This window comes from Xiphias gladius, chromosome 7, assembly GCF_016859285.1.
Source record: "Xiphias gladius isolate SHS-SW01 ecotype Sanya breed wild chromosome 7, ASM1685928v1, whole genome shotgun sequence".
In the NCBI taxonomy this organism is placed as follows: domain Eukaryota; kingdom Metazoa; phylum Chordata; class Actinopteri; order Istiophoriformes; family Xiphiidae; genus Xiphias; species Xiphias gladius.
The window spans coordinates 14,152,785-14,171,153 of record NC_053406.1 but is presented as its reverse complement, the minus strand read 5'-3'; the positions used below and the strand labels follow the sequence as shown (position 1 = coordinate 14,171,153).

General features: G+C 40.9%; 1 protein-coding gene across 1 annotated transcript; it reads right to left on the bottom strand.

Annotated features, from left to right (window-relative positions):
* Positions 1-2,999: 2,999 nt before the first annotated feature.
* Positions 3,000-17,871, bottom strand: trarg1a (trafficking regulator of GLUT4 (SLC2A4) 1a). Its single transcript, XM_040131251.1, has 3 exons — positions 17,464-17,871; positions 4,050-4,194; positions 3,000-3,031 (listed from the first exon to the last, which is right to left on the bottom strand). Exons 1-3 carry the CDS (start codon positions 17,869-17,871, stop codon positions 3,000-3,002), a joined length of 585 nt encoding a protein of 194 aa, XP_039987185.1.
* Between the last annotated feature and the right edge of the window lie 498 nt (positions 17,872-18,369).

The following is an 18,369-nucleotide window of genomic DNA, read 5'->3' as shown; positions in this document are numbered from 1 at the left end:
TCTGTACTTGTTGCGGCCATGATAAATGATGTTTGTGTGCTCTGAGGCGCAATTGTGCATCAGGACCTGCTGTATGTACAGAGTTTGGATATAATAAAAGCAACAGCTGTACATTGTAGTGTAATCCAATACAACAGTACCTCGGACTGCAGCCTTAACGAAGAGTTTAATCAGTACCTTTGGGTCTAATTAAAACTACTTGAAACATGAATACTACATTCACAACTGTAGTATTTTATTCTATCACGTTGTACAGGTGTAGCTCTTATCGTGTCCACCCCCTGTATGTATGTGAGGTAATTGAAAGAAACTGTGCTTACTTACAGTACATGCTTTCAATGTTTCTACCTCTTTTCTGGTCCATTACCATTTGGCATCATTGAAATTCTTAATTATTTTTCTTAATCTGTCGGGCATCTCTTTCTTACCCACAGAACAGTCGATTGGCCCACCATTTTAGTCCAGATCGAAATATCTCAGTGAATGGATGGCTATGACATTTTGTACACATGTTCATGATCCACAAGGGGGTGGAGCCTGCTGACTGTGGTGATTCCCTGTATTTGCCTCTAGCGCCACCATAAGGTTGACTTTAAAAAAAAAAAAAAAGAAATATCTCGACATCTATCAATTGAATTGCCATGAAATTTGGCTTTAGTATTCATGTTCCTACCAGGATGAATTGTAATAACTTTGGTGATGCCCTGGCTTTTCCTCTAGCGCCATCATCGGGTAAAAATTTTAAATTTGTTTACTAATTTGGTTTATTATTGAATACCTGCAAACTAATGACATTCCCATCAGCCTCAGCTGTACTTTCTACTTAGTGCTAACTGGAAAATGTTAAACTGAGATAGCTAAACATGTTACATATGGTAAAATGTTAGTATTTACATCAAAGCACTGCTGTGCCTATGTGAAGACTCACAGAGCCGCTAACACGACTGTAGTCTCTTGTCTTCTAAACTAATTTCTGCCTGTTTCTGGCTGCAAACGCACAACTCCTCATAAACAGTATCATCAAAAGGCAACACTTGAACCATGCATGGTAACATTTATTCCAGACATGCAAAATGTACACCACAGAGATGAAAACTGGCACATATAATATACTGCAAAAGAAACACAGTAATATAGAGAGATGAAATGAAGGTTTGAAGTGTTTTACTGACAGAGCAGTGCTTATAGGCTAGACAGCTGAGTCATGACCACCAGTAGCCTGCACTTGGTTTGATCTACGGAAATGACAGATAAGCTTCCATTTGGCAGAAATGTAAAGTAACATCTTTTCTTTAGTTTGGTATTAAACATGAGGAATCTTTGGATTTTGCTACTGTCAGATGTTTGGATAAAGAATGGGATTTTTATGTACAACTATGAACTGGAATGGAGTCGATAGAACCATTTTGCACAAAACATTGTGCTATATAGTGTCAGTACTTGACAGATTGCAGTTGTTCAGCCTTACATTGATGATGTTCAGTTTAAAACTTTATTTATATATAAATTTAATTTCTTATCAGTCGTAATTAGCTGGTTCTCTCCTTGTTTCGCTTGGATGAGCCCTGAAACAAAGAGCAACTGGAACTCAACACGTCATCACTTTTTAAAACTTTAAAGGGACTTTGTCCAAATGATTCCTGATTTAGATTACAGAAGTAAAACAAAAACCCATGATGCCCAAAGAAAAGCTGTAGCTTTATATGATGCTACATGGTCGTACAGTGATGTTACCTGTGCTTGTAGCATAAGCCTGTAATGTGTCATTACAACAGTCCTGTGTATCCAGAAGGGTCTTAATATAGTGACTTCTCTCTGATAAAGTGACAAAAACAGACAATCTGTCTTGCTTGGATTTTAAAGAAAGATTCTTCAAATGTTATTTGTTTCTCAGTCAAACTCACAGGCTGCTCATTTACAAAAAATAAATGAGTGTAAGCTGGTTTGGCCCATCGCATGCGTACATATTGCATATATGTTTTCCCATATAAATACATTTCATACCAATACAAGGAGCGGAAAAAACATTCAGTGAAACAGCGGTATTTAACAGTCGATGTATAACAATGTAAGAATGGTAATGGTAAATGGGCAGCTGTGGTTTTACAAAGGTAGTAAAAGGTTAAATGTAAAATTGACTTTAAGGGAATAGATGAAGGAACAGAGGCAAAACTGAAGGAGATCAGCCACTTATGTTTGGTGGTGAAGAATTAAAGGATGTGAGAAGAAAAGAAGGAATTCAAAGATGGTGGGAGGTTTGGCATGCGTCTCTGTCTCTGCCAGAGCAAGACAAGGTTCAAGAGATTTCGGAGACATAAAAGGGGGCTTATAGAGGGTTAGTTCACAGTCCTCACACATTCTACAGTGGCTGGACTCACATAATGTACACAAATCATTCTTCCATGTGCAAATCTGTTAGCCTCTCTGACTCCTTAATAATAGAAGAGACAACTAGTCAAAACGAAGGCAGAATTTAGGTTATCGTCATTCAGGCATGCAGTTGGTCTACATTTTTTTTTTAGTTCAAAAAATTATAACAAATAACAAAAATTAAAAAACGTATTCCCTGCCCCCTTTTCACAAACCCTTGAACTTACACTAATAATCCAAGTGCTGACAAAGCAGCCAATGTGACAGTCTTAACAAACCCAGCACCACTTGGCATACAAACATTTTTATAAAATGTACATCTATCTATCTATCTATGTTTCTATCTTTCTATGTTTCTATCTTTCTATGTTTCTATCTTTCTATCTCTCTCTATATATATATATATAGATATATATATATAGACATATAGATATATATAGATATATATATATAATGTGTGTGTTCATATAACCATATTTCATATATATTTGTAGTTGTATATGCTTTGAATGCAACAGGTTCGGTAAGGAATATATGAGGATTATACGCAGCTGTCCAAAGTTTGAAGTCCAAACCCAGACTCCGATTTTCAAAGGAGCCGCATCCCAGACATAGAAAAAGTCTGTTGTTCACTCTCTCATACGTAGATCATCCTCTTCAACTGAAGGAGTTCATTATTCCAAAAAGAAACATTTATGAGTTCTCCTTACCTCATACAAATCTGCATTTTCTTTCTCCTCTGTTTTAACCTGAACAAGTTTACATCAGGTTTTTGGTTATTTTTGTCAAGCAAATGTTACTGGATTCTAATGCATGCATCTCTGAATGATTTTTTTCATTTGTTTACTTGCTGCAATACCTACTCTCATGAGTTGCCTATTGTCTGCTTTCTGAGGGTGTTCATATTGTAATTACAACATGGTATAAAGTTAGGAGTTATATTCCATTTTTTTGGAATGGGCCTTTTTTTCTAGTTGCATCCGTGGTTTGGCTTTCACGGTTTCACGGGGTTTTTTTTCCCCCCTCAGGTCCTCCATGTCAGTGGCTTACTGTAAAACACAGAAGAGGAGAGGGGTGGAATTGTCATCGAAAGTCAGGTCCGACGAAAAGACATATTCAGTTCACCATCAAATTCATATTTTGAGCGGTGAAGCTCTAGTGTTGAGGGCTTTGAGCACTAGGGTAGCCGCCCTTGGTGCACAGTGAGCCCACTACAGTCGTTGCAGTGCTAAATCAGTGTGTACATACACAAGCACACACACACACACATACATGGCTTGGAAATGGGCTGAGTTTGGACATAGAAATACACACATCTCACTGAAGCTTGTGCGGTAGTGTCATATATCACCCCGTAATCGTAATGCATAAGGTAGTCTTTGTTGTTGAACACTTGTTGTTAAAGCCCTGTGTGTGTCTGTGAGCCTACATATACACAAATATCGTACATCATTTACAAGTGACATCTCTTTGCATATTCATAAGCTATACAGTAAGCATAAAAATTACTTTTATGTGCGGTATGCTAGGTGTCAATGGGGCTGCAAATACTGTATGGAAATGTATGTAAATGTGAGACATTATCACAAACGTTAAAACTGGCTGTGGTGAGTTGACATTTAAAACGCACTCCCTGATATCATTAAGCTGACATCGGTGTATCTTAAAATTTGTCGTACTTGTCTTTATTTCTGTACCTGAAACTGAGACGTAGATTACAATGATGAGCACACCCAGGACGATGGAGACGATACTGAGCAGACGAGCCAGTCGACCTAGCCTCCTGGCCCCGTCCATATCCCCTGCCTGGAGACTGTTTCTGGACTGGAGACATACAAAAAGCACAGGGTATTACCAAGAGGAACATTTAGATGATAATGTCAAGCAAGGCATATATGAAAAAATGTTGCAGTTTATATCATCCAATACAGAATGTAATTTTCCTGCTAACCCTTTTAAATGAAGAGGGTACATTTTCCCTTCCAAAATGTTTGAGGGCTTAGGATCCCAGAAAAGCCAGAACAACAAAAATACAATGAATCGGTGAGCTTGAGCAACAAACACCAATACCAGCAACAAAGACAACCTTTATATTTCCATGACAGACAGCGAAAATGTAAGCGAAAAGATGAATCAGTACTATATAGAAGGAGCATCACAAACTGAAGGGATGTAAAGATTGGGTCCCCGAACATCACCCAGAGAAAGTTCCCTCTACAGTACAAGAGCTTGACTCTCCCTAGTATATCTCTGAAAGTAACACTTTAAAATATTTATCAGGTGGTTTTCCATTAATCGACAGCCGAGTTATTTCAAAAGGCAAATGACACAAATGCAGTACAGTAACGTTGACTTCTTTACTAGGTGCCGTAGAGTCCTGTAAAGTAAGATGCCGACAATAATTTATTTCCAGCTGTGAAATTGTGTATTTCAGACTGTCAGATTGGGTTTGATGGAAGGATGTGACTTGCAGAGCCAATTGGATGGAGTAGGTGAGCGCAGATGTGTGAAGGGGTTGTATATCAACATAATGTTGTATGTATATTGCTTTATGTAGGCTGCCGATATAGAGACAGGATGATGCATGTGTGTGAAGCATGACGGATGGGAATCCTCAATCCTTGTGCGTTGCTCTCATGCGTGAGAGTCCCCAAAACGAGAAATCTGTCACAGCTGATGTCACTGTCGCCTAATCAGCTTTTTTTTGCGCTCATTCACGACATTGCACAACAATCACGACATGGAAAACATGAGCACATCATTTTCAAAGCACAAAACCAACTAACCTGCTTGTAAATACACTGCGACACACACACACACACACACACACACGCACCAAAGAATTGTCCTGTCTTGAAACAAAGGTTGAAAGTATCCCTGTCGATTAACTTTCTTCCAACACCCTTACTTCGTAACACTTCCTCATTTTTTTTTATATTTTACAAAGCATTTGCTCATTTTATAAATATTAATTAAGGTATTCCTACTTTATTAAACAATGTATGTTAGAGTGTACTGTTCAAAGGGATGCCTGGTCTTTCCTTGATACAAGAACGCACAACCTGTTCCACCTTAACACAACTGGGGTATGACAGCTAATGACTGAACAGAGCAATTACAGGTTGTAATGAGGTAACGCACAACAACACTGGACACTGGAGAGTCAGAAAAACACTGCCTGGTTTAATGAATGCCACTTCCCGCTGTCTCACACTAGTTGTGTGACTCCAAGGTCCCAGTTATGTGATGGTGTTGGTTGTGCTTGCATGGCACTCATCGATCTACTTGATAATGTACATTTAAATGCCATAGAACTGTGACTGACTGAGAGATAATGCACCACACCGCAAGCTCAAAACAGAGAAATTAGGTTATGCAGTAGCCTGTCTACTCACTAGATCTAGATTTCAATCCAGAGCTACTTGTGAGTAAACAAACACTACAAGCTTGTGTGAAGCACTGAAGTCAGCCTGGGTCAGGATCCCTGTGGGGTGGTAACTACTTTTGAGTCCATGCCCTGATAAACTGAGATTGTCGAGAGGTCAGACTCGGGGGGGGGGGGTAGTATTAGAAGAGTGTCTCTCATACCCTGTGTTAAACCAAGAGCTACAGCAAAGATGGAAGGTGAAGAAATCACATATAACAGAGCGTGTGCTCTAAATTCCAACCTCCTATGCAATAAGGGTAATGTCTTGTGGTTGTGATGGCAACTCTTCCACTTCTTAAGCCTGATGAAAACTTTAGGAGCTGTCTGTGGTGCTGAACTTGTCTTTTTAAACCAGAGGCTACAGTCTGTAGAGCACAGCAGGAAATGGGTCTCCCTCTCCCCTCATCTATATTAAAGTGTACAACTTTATTTTTGTAGGAAACCTTTCCCATGAAGATACTGCAATGTTGAAATAAATAATTACTTAACCTCTTCTGAAATTGAAATACATTATATATATATATATATATTTCTTTCATTTAATTTTACCATGGGGAAAAAAAAATCATACCAAAGATGAAACAGAGAAAGAGGTATAATTAGAAAGGATGTTATATGGAGGGAAGATGAGGTGATACATTATTTCAGAGACTTACTAGTAATTCATAATAAAAACAGTTTTCAAGTCTAGACTTAAAGGACTTCATTTTATAGTTACTTTGTAATGCACTACTTTCAATTCATTTTGCTTTTTATTTATTTTTTTTTTTCCACTGTGAGTTTTGCATCAGCCAAAACTGCAACACAGAGGTGGAAGGGACTCCCCAGCATCACCTCATATCTTACTACACCCCCCCCCCCCAAAAAAAAACCAAAAACAAAACACTGTATATTAAACCACAATATGTTGTGTGTGTCTTCTTGCTTCACTAAGTCACTGAGGGTTGGGGTTGCCTCAGAATCAGATAAGATTACGCTGCAGAGACAAGTCGAAGAGAGAGAGCCCTGCCTCCATCCTCCCTGATCGCCTACGAGTTACTTCATCCGGTCACTCCCAAGAGTGTCTCTGTCTCCAGGCTGTCTCTGCTGTACTTGGCGCAGGTGGGTGGGGACTGTGCAGCCCTGGGGTGTTCCACCGAACCAGGTGCTGCTGGCTGGGGAACACCTTTTAAATAGCAATAAGAGCAATGAATACAATGATATTGCAATCTGGCTTTTATGTTTGTGAAGACAGTATATATCATTTAAAATTATGTGTAAATTTCCTGTTTTACAGTGGGTTTTTACAGATGGTGAAACACACAGTGGGTAGTCCAAATTTGAAAGTTTTCTTAGAAAATACACTCACTGAGCCATTTATTAGGAACACGTGTACACCTGCTTGTGGCAGCAGTGCAATGCATAACATCCTGCAGACACAGATCAAGAGCTTCAGTTAAAGTTCACATCAAACGTCAGAATGGGGAAAAACTGTGATCTCAGTGACTTTGACCGTGGCATGATTGTTGGAGCCAGATGAGCTGGTTTGAGTATTTCTGAAACTGCTGATCTCCTGGAGTTTTCACACACAACAGTCTGTTTAGAGTTTTTACTCAGAATGGTGAGAAAAACACAAAACATCCAGTGAGCGGCAGCTCTGTGGACAGAGACGTCTTGTTGATGAGAGAGGTCAAAGGAGAAAGGCCACACTGGTCGGAGCTGACAGAAAGGCTACGCTAACTCAGATAACCACTCGTTACAACTGTGGTGAGCAGAAAAGCATCTCAGAATGAACAACACGTCAAACCTTCAGGTGGATGAGCTACAACATCAGAAGACCACATCAGGTTCCACTCCTGTCAGCCAAGAACAGAAATCTGAGGCTGCAGTGGGAACAGGCTCACCACAACTGGACTGGAAAAATGTAGTCTGGTCTGATGAATCTGGATTTCTGCTGAGGCACACAGATGGTAGGGTCTGAATTTGGCTTCAACAGCGTGAATCCATGGACCCAACATGCCTTGTGTCAGCAGTTCAGGCTGCTGGTGGTGGTGTAATGGTGTGAGGAATTTCTTCCAGCATGATAATGCACCACGTCACGAAGCAAAAGTTGTCTCAAATTGCTTTCATGAACATGACAATGAGTCACCAGATCCGAATCCGGTAGAACACCTTTGGGATGTGGTAGAACAGGAGATTGGCAGCATGAATGTGCAACTGACAAATCTGCCAAAATGATGTGATGCAACCATGTCAACATGGACCAGAATCTCAAAGAAGTGTTTCCAACATCTTGTGGAATCAATGCCATGAAGAACTGAGGCTGTTTTGAGAGCAAAGGGAGGCCTTACCCACTAGTTTTATGGTGTTCTTAATAAAGTGCTCACTGAGTGTATGATCTTAACTGTTTGTTGAAGAGGAAGAATTCTCTTGAAATTTCAGATGTAAGAGGGTTTGTGTCACGGCAAGTAGTCTCTCTTAGATTTATTTTTTCAGTGTGGCTAATTCAATTTTGTTGACAATTCATTCGGTAGACTTTAATTCATATTACCTAAAAAACATAATATCTTTGAAAGACAATGTTAATGAAGTCATTCAAGAAAGAACAATTTAATTAGAGGGTTTATTCTAAGAATACAAACCTGATTAAAAAATTAAAAATTTCAAGTAGGCTCTGGTACAATTTCAGTGTGACTTAAACCACAAAAGCTAAATAAGTAAAAGAAGACATTTTTTTTTCTCACATGGACAGGCTTCAGCTTCTTACTTCCGGGACTGCAATGTGAAGCTATGGTACAAACACAATCCCACCGGGGCCTTTATTGATCTGAACTCACATCACAGAGAAAAGCAACATCAGCACCTTAAATCAATGGAGGCCCCTTTCAGAAAAGACTGCCTATCTAGGCTGCTTAGAGAAAAAAGATGAATAAAAATAAGGTAGATTTTAAAAAATGACAATATTTTCCATCTGTCATAAAAAGAAAAGGAAAAAAAGAAATAAGGATTATTGTTTAATATACCCAATGTTGTTTGACGTTCGCCTTAGGGCCTGCAAGAGATTTAGTGTTTGTGTGTGTGTGGTTAGTGGGAGGTACCATTCGCTTGGCTGATGAATGTCTATATTGATTCACAGCAAGAGTAAGCCTGGTCATATTTGTTTTCTGAATGGGAAATTCTACCCTCAAAGTGTCTTGTATAGTGTTCACTGTCCTACCACACACACACATACACACACACTACTCTCTCTCTCTCCCTAGTTCATGTGTCCATCGGAGGAGGATGGAGGCTAGTAAGTCAGTAAGTGCTCCCCTTCCTCTTTGTCATTAATAATAGAGAGCCAGTGGCAGCAGCCTGGTGGAGTGGGACAGTGCACAACCAGGAGCTGGTGTGTATTTATGTCTGTGAGATTAGCCTTTTTGAATTAAAATGGTTTATTTGCATTCACTCATTATTTCCTATACATTTCCTAAACATTCTTTTTTTTTCTTCACCCTTTTCATTTTATTTGTCCCTCTTAAAAATAAATTCCTAATTTTAATACCTGTTTACTTGTTAACTTAGAAACGTTAAAAAAAAAAAAAAAAAGCTTTTCAAAATTCATGGTTGTTGATCATTTAGAATTCAGTAAATTAAGTCACTTTTAAGTCACAAAGGAGAGAGCGCATGGCTGTTGGCCGGTCTCTTAGTCTAATTGTTTAAACCACTTTGGTTTGTTTTGGTGTAAGGAACACCGCAGCCTCTAGGAGCTGCTAGCAAGGCTTTTAGACTCAGTCTTATTACACTTCAATCTCCATTAAAATTGCAAACCACTCAATCCGCTCAGATGATCCAATCTGTCAGACCCATGATTGCACTGTTCTCATTCTTGGAGCTATAAAAGGCATTCTAGCTGCTGGTGCAGCTCATAAATTTTAATTGTATTTATATCTTGGTTAGTTTGTGAACCGGAAACACAGTTGAAATAAGCTAACTAAATGGTAGCCCCACAAAAACATCACTAATAAGTGAACCCCTTCCAGACAGGTTTATGTAGATAATCCAGGGTCCAGTTTCATAATTGAGTTCATAGCACAATACACTGTGCACAAGATTAATGGAGCATGCTGCTCTTAGTAATGTGTTTCTTGAAAAAAAATTAGATTATCATTATACAGAACATCTACAAAGTGCTGGCTAATGCATTTGTAACTAAATGGGTATCAGATAAGCACTAATTACCAATCAGGTGAAGGTTTTTCCGGATCCATCAGAGGATTTAAAACAATGAGCATACAACGAGAGTCCAGTCACAACATTAAATGCATGTAAAGTTCTGTGTAACTACAATGTGATCTACAACTAAATTTGGACAAATGTGATAATTCTAACGATCAAATTAGAAATCTGAGTCAGTCTACAGACATGCTAGGACACGCTGGCACAGTGGTACTTTGGGCTAAAAGCTTACACTGGCATGCTAACATGCTCACAATCACAATGCTAACACGCTGATGTTAAGCAAGTATAATGTTTTCCATGTTCACCATCGTAGTTTAGCATGTTAACATGCCCCTATTGTTAATTAGCTCTAAACACAAATTGCAGCTGAGGCTGATGGGAATGTCATTAGATTTGCAGGTGTTCAGTCATAAACCTAACTATTGGACAAGTATTGACGCGATGATGGCGCAACGTGAAAAGTCAGGTGATCAGATAATCCTGACAGGGACATTAACATGGGAAACAGATTTACTGTTGATCAATTCAATAGCTGTTGAGATATTTCAGTCTAGAACAAAGTGGTGGTCAATGGTCCGACAGATTGCACATTGCTATTCCTTCAGCCAATCCGTGAGCAAAGCGTAAAAGAACCATATGATGTGAGGGCATGCAGGATTGGTATGCACTTACTAGAGGTAACATCTATGTAGCAGTGACATGACGTCATGAAAAAACAAGGCAAAAAGTGCTTGACCAGTTTAAGGTAATAACAGACATACTGAATGATACTGAAGTGGAAGCGATATCTCTCCTTACATATCAGCGTTCTGTCCCATAAAGGATTTGATGTTGCCTGTTAGCATTCATCTTGTAATTTACTGCTCTCTTGTGGCCGCAGTAGGCTGCTGCCTCTAGAAGCTATGGTGACTACCAGCTGTTGCATCTATCGTTTCTGTCATTTCCGTGCGCGTGGCCGTGTCCCGTTGACAAGGGCTGGGGCGTGTTAAGCAAAGGGCAGAGCAGTATTTTGGGGGGCTTTTCGGGACATGCACATTGTAGATAACCCTGGGATCTTTGACGAGTGAATGTAATAACTAGCTACAGACAAGTGTGCTTGTCAAGCTGCCCTTGACTAAGCTTCCGCCATTCTGAGATCAGTTATAATCATGCCAGCATCGTTATACACATGTGTAGATGTTGCGGTAGTTGGTTCTTCAGCTCTGCTTGCCTCTCTGTAAATGTCACTTCAGCCCGCTGCCATGCAGTAAATGATAGCTATAAGCTCTGGCATATTGAACTTCAATGTAATAGAAAAATACTGCAGTGTAGTGAGTTTGTACCCCTAAACACAATCTTGCTTTTGTGACATCAACTTTTGATATAAAAATGTATGTTGGATATCAAAATCCCAGGAAAAAAAACAACAGATAGTGTCACCTACTTTTGTTGCATTGGTCCGTATTTCTTTAGGTGCTATAAATGACCTTAATAACAATGTTGATAAAAAGAAAAATGCACTGAACATGTAGTAATATATACATATTTTGTCACAGTACAATTAACTTTTCTTTCAGTGTCAATATTAAAGCCCCTACTTGTAGGATTTGAAGATTTCTGCAAGCTCGTGCTAGTATCAGAAAAGCCCCTATATGGCTGAAGGCACCCTTCCCCCATACCTCATAAAGCTGGTAGGCGCTTTAATGTCATCACTTCAATCCACTGCATAGCAGTGTTAACTTTCTATATATCTAATTTTATCCACTGTGGAATGATAATATTATTACTTGCACTAGTTTAACATTGCAAATAATAAATAATTCTGTTTTCTGTTTTAAAATGAGCAGTCTCTGGTTTTCTGGCTGTAGGACTGGGATAGGCTTCATGTAATTGGCAACAGCAGTATGAAGTGCTCTCCCACTATGTCTGCATAATAGAAGTCATTGGCCTAAGCATACACATATTCACACACATACACAGTCATCCATCCAGCGCAGCATTGCGAGTCCGTATTTCACAGGCAAATCTGCCGAGCGTGCAATAACGCTCCTGCAGTTTGGACCTCCCCATTACTGGGATAGGCTGGTGTGGGCAGTAAAAACCTATTACCCCTGCCTCTCCATTTCTCATAATTGACTGCACATCTTCTGTGTTTGCTAGCCACAAGCCTTCCCCACCGGAGCATCCGTCAGAGATCTGTGGTGGCAGCCCGCTGGAAGTTGGCTTTTAGGTTGTCCTGCTGCTGGAAGTGGTGGTGGATGATGATGATGGATGTAACTTTTGGTGGTCCTGTTCTTAGCAGTATTACAGAAAGATGCTGACTCTTTCAGAAGGCTGCAGGGTCCTGTCTCCTTGTGTAGTGCAGTCCTCGACCTGAGTGAAAGTGGGGAGAGTCTTGTCCAGTTGAAGTCCCTGGAGATCATGAAGAAAGCTTTGGGGCGCAGCGTCTTGCGGTAACAGAGTGGGTGATGTCTAGGTTAACTGAGGGGTGGATGTAAACAACAACCAAAATGGTGTGTGAGAACTCCTTGGGAATATAGTATGGACGTAGACCCACGGCTAACAGTTCAATGTCTGGGCTATAGAAACATTCTTTTTCCTCCCAGCCTGAACCATCTGAAAGCTGTCGATAGTAGCGATGGGATCCGGAGTATCTTCCTGTAGCTATGTCTTTGTGAAATACATAACACCACATCCACAGAAGTCCCTCCAATTCCACCCATAGGGCCGCTAGCTTGTCCAAAGTATTGTCCAATGCACCAGTGATGATGTAGAAGGCAGATACGTTCTTCTCCATCAATCTCTGTTGTCTGGACCCAGCTCTCTTCCTTTGTCGCTTCATTCCCCCACTGCATCATCTGTGTGTCCTCTTCTGATTTCTGCAGGGGTTTGTCCATTGTTCTGGTCACCTTGCCAGCTAGCTTCAGCACGATCAGCTGGTCCATGGTGTAATCAAAGCGACCGTGGAGTTGCTGCGAAATGGTAGCGTTGCTGAATGATAGCATTCAAAAAGGTAGCTGAATGAAAGAAGTAACTAGCGTCCCTCCCGGCGTGTTTAGAGAGGGCACAGCTTGAATAAGTTACTAGTAAAAATTTAAACAAGTATGACAAAAGAAGGAAGCTGAAAAGTTGGAAAAATAAGAAACGAGCAGAAGCAACTGAAAAAGGGTGCCTGTGCGGAAAAAAAAAGAATTAATATAAATGGTTCTGGTCGGTTGGAAATTAGTTGTGGGCAACTCTGAGGCAGCAGAACAAGCTGACACCAGCACTGACATATTATTGCCTCATTAAGTTGTTATGGTGAACGTGTTAGCATTATTAGCATGCCTTTGAAGTCGTGCGTGTACACCTGATAAATTCCAATATGCATGTTCCTTTGAGGTTTTTACCAACTTATCAGGGAACTAGAGATGATGACAGTGGAGTTGAGGGCTGAAAAACAATGATCCAATATAAACTAAAAGGCTCTATAGAACTGTAGAGAATCTGCAGCGTCAGGTGATAAATCTCTGCGGGTTTGTCTCTACAAGTGACACTTTTCATATTGCATAGTCATTTGATCCGTTGCCAGTATTTAGTGCAGCTTTTAGGTTTACATAATATGCTTAGATAACGAAAGCTGAGGTTATGGTTTACTGTAGGTTTTAAATTAATAACTAGTACATAATAGTACATAAATATCAAAGTAGTAGAAAACCTTTTGGCATGAATTTGGACCTGAACCCAGGTCACTTGATGTTGAAGGCAGCTTTACACATTCATCAATGATGCAGCCACAGCTAACATACTATAAAGTACTGTGGCATTTCATATGAAATGACAAAGAAAAAAACAACAACAACAAAACCCCAACAAACAAACAAACACATTCCTCCTTTTCTTTCTTTTTCTGTTTACAGTTTCCTGGAGTCTGTGCTGTTTCCTCTGACCTGCCAACATTAATACCATTTTAACAGCAGCTGAGCAGTTTTTTTTTTTTTTTTTTCCATTCAACTTTCCAGAAGTATCCATTCCCAATGGGCGTGGAGACTATTAGCACTTAGAAGTGATCTTCCACTCCGGGGCTGTATTGTGTGATATCAGCTACATTACTTTGATTCATTTGTTCACAGCAAGTGTGAACCCCTGCTTTCCTGCTCTGACTCACTTGCACTTATCTGACATTACTATGGTATCTGATTCAATTCCTTTCTAATCCAGTGAAAGGAACTACTTTATGGCCATTTGCCGTCTCCTGCACACTCATCTGCCCTTGTAGCGAATGTTGTTTTGATCTTCTTTGCAAGGCCCGTATCTCCTTTCCATACCCCCAGGAAAGAGAAAGGATGTTGATCGCTGCCACAGGGCTGGCTAACTGCTGCAATCTGCCCTTTGCAGAGAAACTAAATTGACTTCTCTCACCCTCTATTGAGTTAGTGGCCAGCTCCAGTTTCTCCCTCCTTCACTCTTCTTTCTTGTGCCCTCTGTCAAAGCCTCTCTCTCTCTCTCCCTCTCTCTCCATTTTCCCTCCCCCGAGCAGCTTACTTGTGAATGTCAGTGGGTTTGTGATGATGGCTCGGTGAAGTACGTTCTGTCTTGTGGACACTGCCTGATATTACCTTTGGTGTGTGGTGCCCATGGCAGTGATATTACAGAACTAATGGGTTTATTGCATCGCTTTTGCCTTGTTTCTCTGTAGATCTGAGTGTTGGCTGCTGTACAGTGTCAGAAGTAAAGTGCAGTCCCATCAGTCAACGGGGAGTTAAAACCCTGACAGAACGGAGTCACTACTGATGGCACTAAAAGACTCCTGGTAGAATACTGCCAGATACTTAATGCAAAGGTCAGTCAGAAGCCTTTTCTTTATCTGTACCACCCAGGTACAGTTGATTGCCTTCTCTGCTGTTGTATCCTGGCTATACATATCGGGGCACAGGCAGCGGTCGCACATAATAAGACACTTTGTTCGGTTTTGTTTTGGTTCTTACAGAACTTGACGATCCACTGCTTTTGCCAAATGGAAAAAGCTATTTTTTTTCACTGGAACGTGCAGCTCACAGCCTTTTTTTGTGTTTGCAGTTATCTGTGCTAGAAATAAAAAGGGAGGAGAGAATGGTTTGGGAAGTGGAGGTAAATTATAGAGTTTACAACTTCTCTGCCAGCTTTGTCGGTAAGTTTTCTTCGGCTTTTGATGCTCTCCAATTCAAGAATCTTCCTACAGATTTACCACTGCCCTCCTGAGCCAGTCACTCTTAACAAGCTGCAGTGATGATGGCACACCCTGAATTTGTTCCCATATTTTGTCTAAGAACTCAAGCAGAACGATAAATGAAGTCTGAGGTTGTGTTGTGTGTTTTCTGCTTAAATGTTTTAGTGAAACTCAATTCATTTCCTTGAGTAAATCAATTATAAATATGCAGAATTTTGACAGGAAAGTCTTGCTAAAAGACTATATTTGCCAGTTTTTCAATTCCAACATTTGTTCCAAAGAGGTAAAGGAGCAGCTGCTCCAAAGATGTAAACAAACCTTGACTGCTTCATATTTCGTTTACAGTGTCACTCCTGTAGTTTGCAAGCCTTAAACCCTATCAACTCCTGTGTTCATCGCCAAGTTAACTGATTTCAGACTAACTATTTCTTGCAGACAAGTGTTGAAAAAGGGTCCAAGACTACGCATTATATGAAAATTATCTGATTCCATTCCTTTACCTTTAAGCTTATAACTAGATGGGCCGAGGACAACAGAAAAGGTTTTAACATAATATATATAATACCAACTCTTTCTTTTTGCATCCATCAATTCCTATTTTTTTTTTTTTGAAATTTTTTTACTTATCTAACATATTTTTTACAGTCTTCAGAACCCTCGAAAAGACTTTGTGGATCTTCTGAATAAACCAAAAATTATAATACAGCTACACGATGTCCATCGTAGCTCTGACCTGGAATGAAGCGCAACCCCATTAAAGGAGTCTGTAGTTCAACTCCACACACAAATAATTGCAGAACATCATCAGTTACATTGGCACTGATGTACAGTTTCAGTGCCTAAGTAGACAAGCACACAGACGCTTGATTTTTCTGGCAAACTCAGCTATGGCTCAAGAGTCCTCATGACTACTGTGTCTCCAGAAAACACTTACTAAATGGAGAGTGCTAAACAGAGGCAGCGTACTGAGCATCTGTGGCTGCCGGATGTGGCTTTTGGTGTCTTAGCTTCATCGTGTATCCTCGTTTCCAGCAGCCTGAGCCTTTCAGTGAGGGGATTAATGACCTGTCAGCACCTCTAAACCAGAACAACCAGCAGCTGAGTGGCAGCATCAGACTTGAGATCGTTTAAAGCCTCGGGACTGTGAAAGCTGATGATGTGCGTGCGCGCGTGTGTGTGTGTGTGTGTGTGTGTGTGCTACAGGTACAGAAGTTAACACTTCAATTTTCTTTCAATGAAAACAGCAACATGTGGAGGAATTTGGGGATATTTGTATTCAGATAAGACATCGTGCTGAAATGAACTGAAACAACTCTTCTTTTGAGATTTGTGTAACTGCATCTGAGGGCCTATCTGGTTTTAGTGGAATTGCTTGGAAACTACTTTAATCAACTTTTCCCCTGTAGGTGTTTAGATAAATGTTGCCCTGAGAGGATGAAATGAGATTTTTTCACTTAAATGCTGGGCAGTTGCGACACTGGTGTCTATTCAAGTTAATACCATTTACACAGCATAGACAGTAAAAGGCCAAGGCACATTTCTGAGAGAGTCCAACTGTTGAGTCAGATAAAGAAAATTAATATTAAAATTAATATATGCCAGTATTTTTTTTTTTTTGATATATCAATATGTATCTATTCAGGATGAATACCCCCCCCCCCCCCCCCACACACACACAAGCAGTTTGACGACCATCTTCATCTTCTCACAGGCTAAAATTGCTCTTAGTTGAGAACAATATCCACTTTCTCTAAAATCTCACTCTCCCTTCCTTCAAATATCAAAATGATATGTAGACAAGAAGATAATAAAAACCAAAAAAGAGTAGGCACTGCAGAAATACACAGGCCTAGTTGTGTTGGAAGGCGTCTTATTTGTCGTGACAGTTACGAGCTTGACATTTCTGAACCACATGATATTGATATCAAAAATATGTTCAAATTCCAAAAAAACCTTGTTAATGCTCATCAAATATATCACAAGAATATCCCTGTACACTAGGTTGATGAAGTTTGAAATCGCAGACTTAAATAGATGCAAAATACAGACAGTATTTGACTCGGCTGCTGATTTCTCCATTAACTGATAGCTTCTTATTTCACAGTGTGAGATTTAGATACGGGGCCCCGCTCCACTCAGGTGATGCTGTTCACACTGTAGATCATCGGCATGTGGTCTACCCAGCACACCGACAAAAAACACAGTTGCTTATCCATCCAGCCATCTCCACTGTTGTAGTTCGGGCTTTTTCGGTAGTTTTGCTGGTCCACGGGGGACAGTTTAGTAAAGTGATACTCACCATGATGGAGTACACCAGTGCGACAATGCTGACGGGCCACACGGGGCAGAAGCAGGAGAAGATGACCAGGATGAGGTAATCCTTGGGCTTCGGGGTCTCCTGGACGGTAGCGTTCCCGGTGGAGGAGCGGCTCAGACTGGCCTTGGACGGGGAGAGCGAGGCGGCGGCGGCCAGCTGCCCGACGGAGCCCGATCTCACGGCGACTCCGTGGCCGTTCTGGTCGGCCTCCGGGCCCTTGTCGCCGCCCACGTTGACCGTGAACGAGGTGGAGATCTTCATCCCGTCTCCGCCGGGCTCGGTGGTCAGCGCCAGGAGTTTCTCCGTCTCCAGCGAGTCCGCAGGCCGAGCGCCTCCTCCGCCCTCGCCCAAGGCGGACCTCTGGAAGTCGGTGTCCGTGTTGATGGCCATGTTCGACTCTCACTTATGTCAAGTTATATCAGAGAAGGAGTATTTGTAAAAAAAAAAAAAAGGGTTTAAAATTGATCACAAGTCCGGAGACGCCGACATTCCATAATAGGCTTCAACTGAAGGCAAGTTTTTACAACTAGTCTTTCAAGCTGGGCTCAACTTCGGCTGGATGACGAGGAGTGTGATCGCCGGCCGAGGTGTGGCGGATGGACCAAAAAAAAATGAGGTTTGTGTGAAAGGTGATGTGCTGCGAAGGCTCGGATGCAACGGCTCAACCCCCTAAAAGAAACCGATACAGTCAGAGAGGAGATGTAAGCAGCGCGAGTCCTCTAGACACCATTCCTCCTCTTGAATCACTTTCCTGTACCTTCCTTCACATTCGCCGTTTGACTCATTTCCAAAAGGGGAGCCGGGCAGAAAAGCTCCCCCTCCCCCCCCCCCTCCCTGATACATCCAGATCAGTCAGAGGAACTCCCGTCGCCCGCTTCGATCCAGTCC

What these genes read in the sequence shown, in the direction of transcription:
- trarg1a (XM_040131251.1), bottom strand. Translation starts at nt 17,871, where the DNA reads ATGGCCATCAACACGGACACCGACTTCCAGAGGTCCGCCTTGGGCGAG. An exon ending in CACTGGTGTACTCCATCATG is followed by an intron (nt 4,195 to 17,463) that starts GTGAGTATCACT and finishes GTATGTCTCCAG; the next exon opens with TCCAGAAACAGTCTCCAGGC. An exon ending in AGGTACAGAAATAAAGACAA is followed by an intron (nt 3,032 to 4,049) that starts GTACGACAAATT and finishes GAACTCCTTCAG; the next exon opens with TTGAAGAGGATGATCTACGT.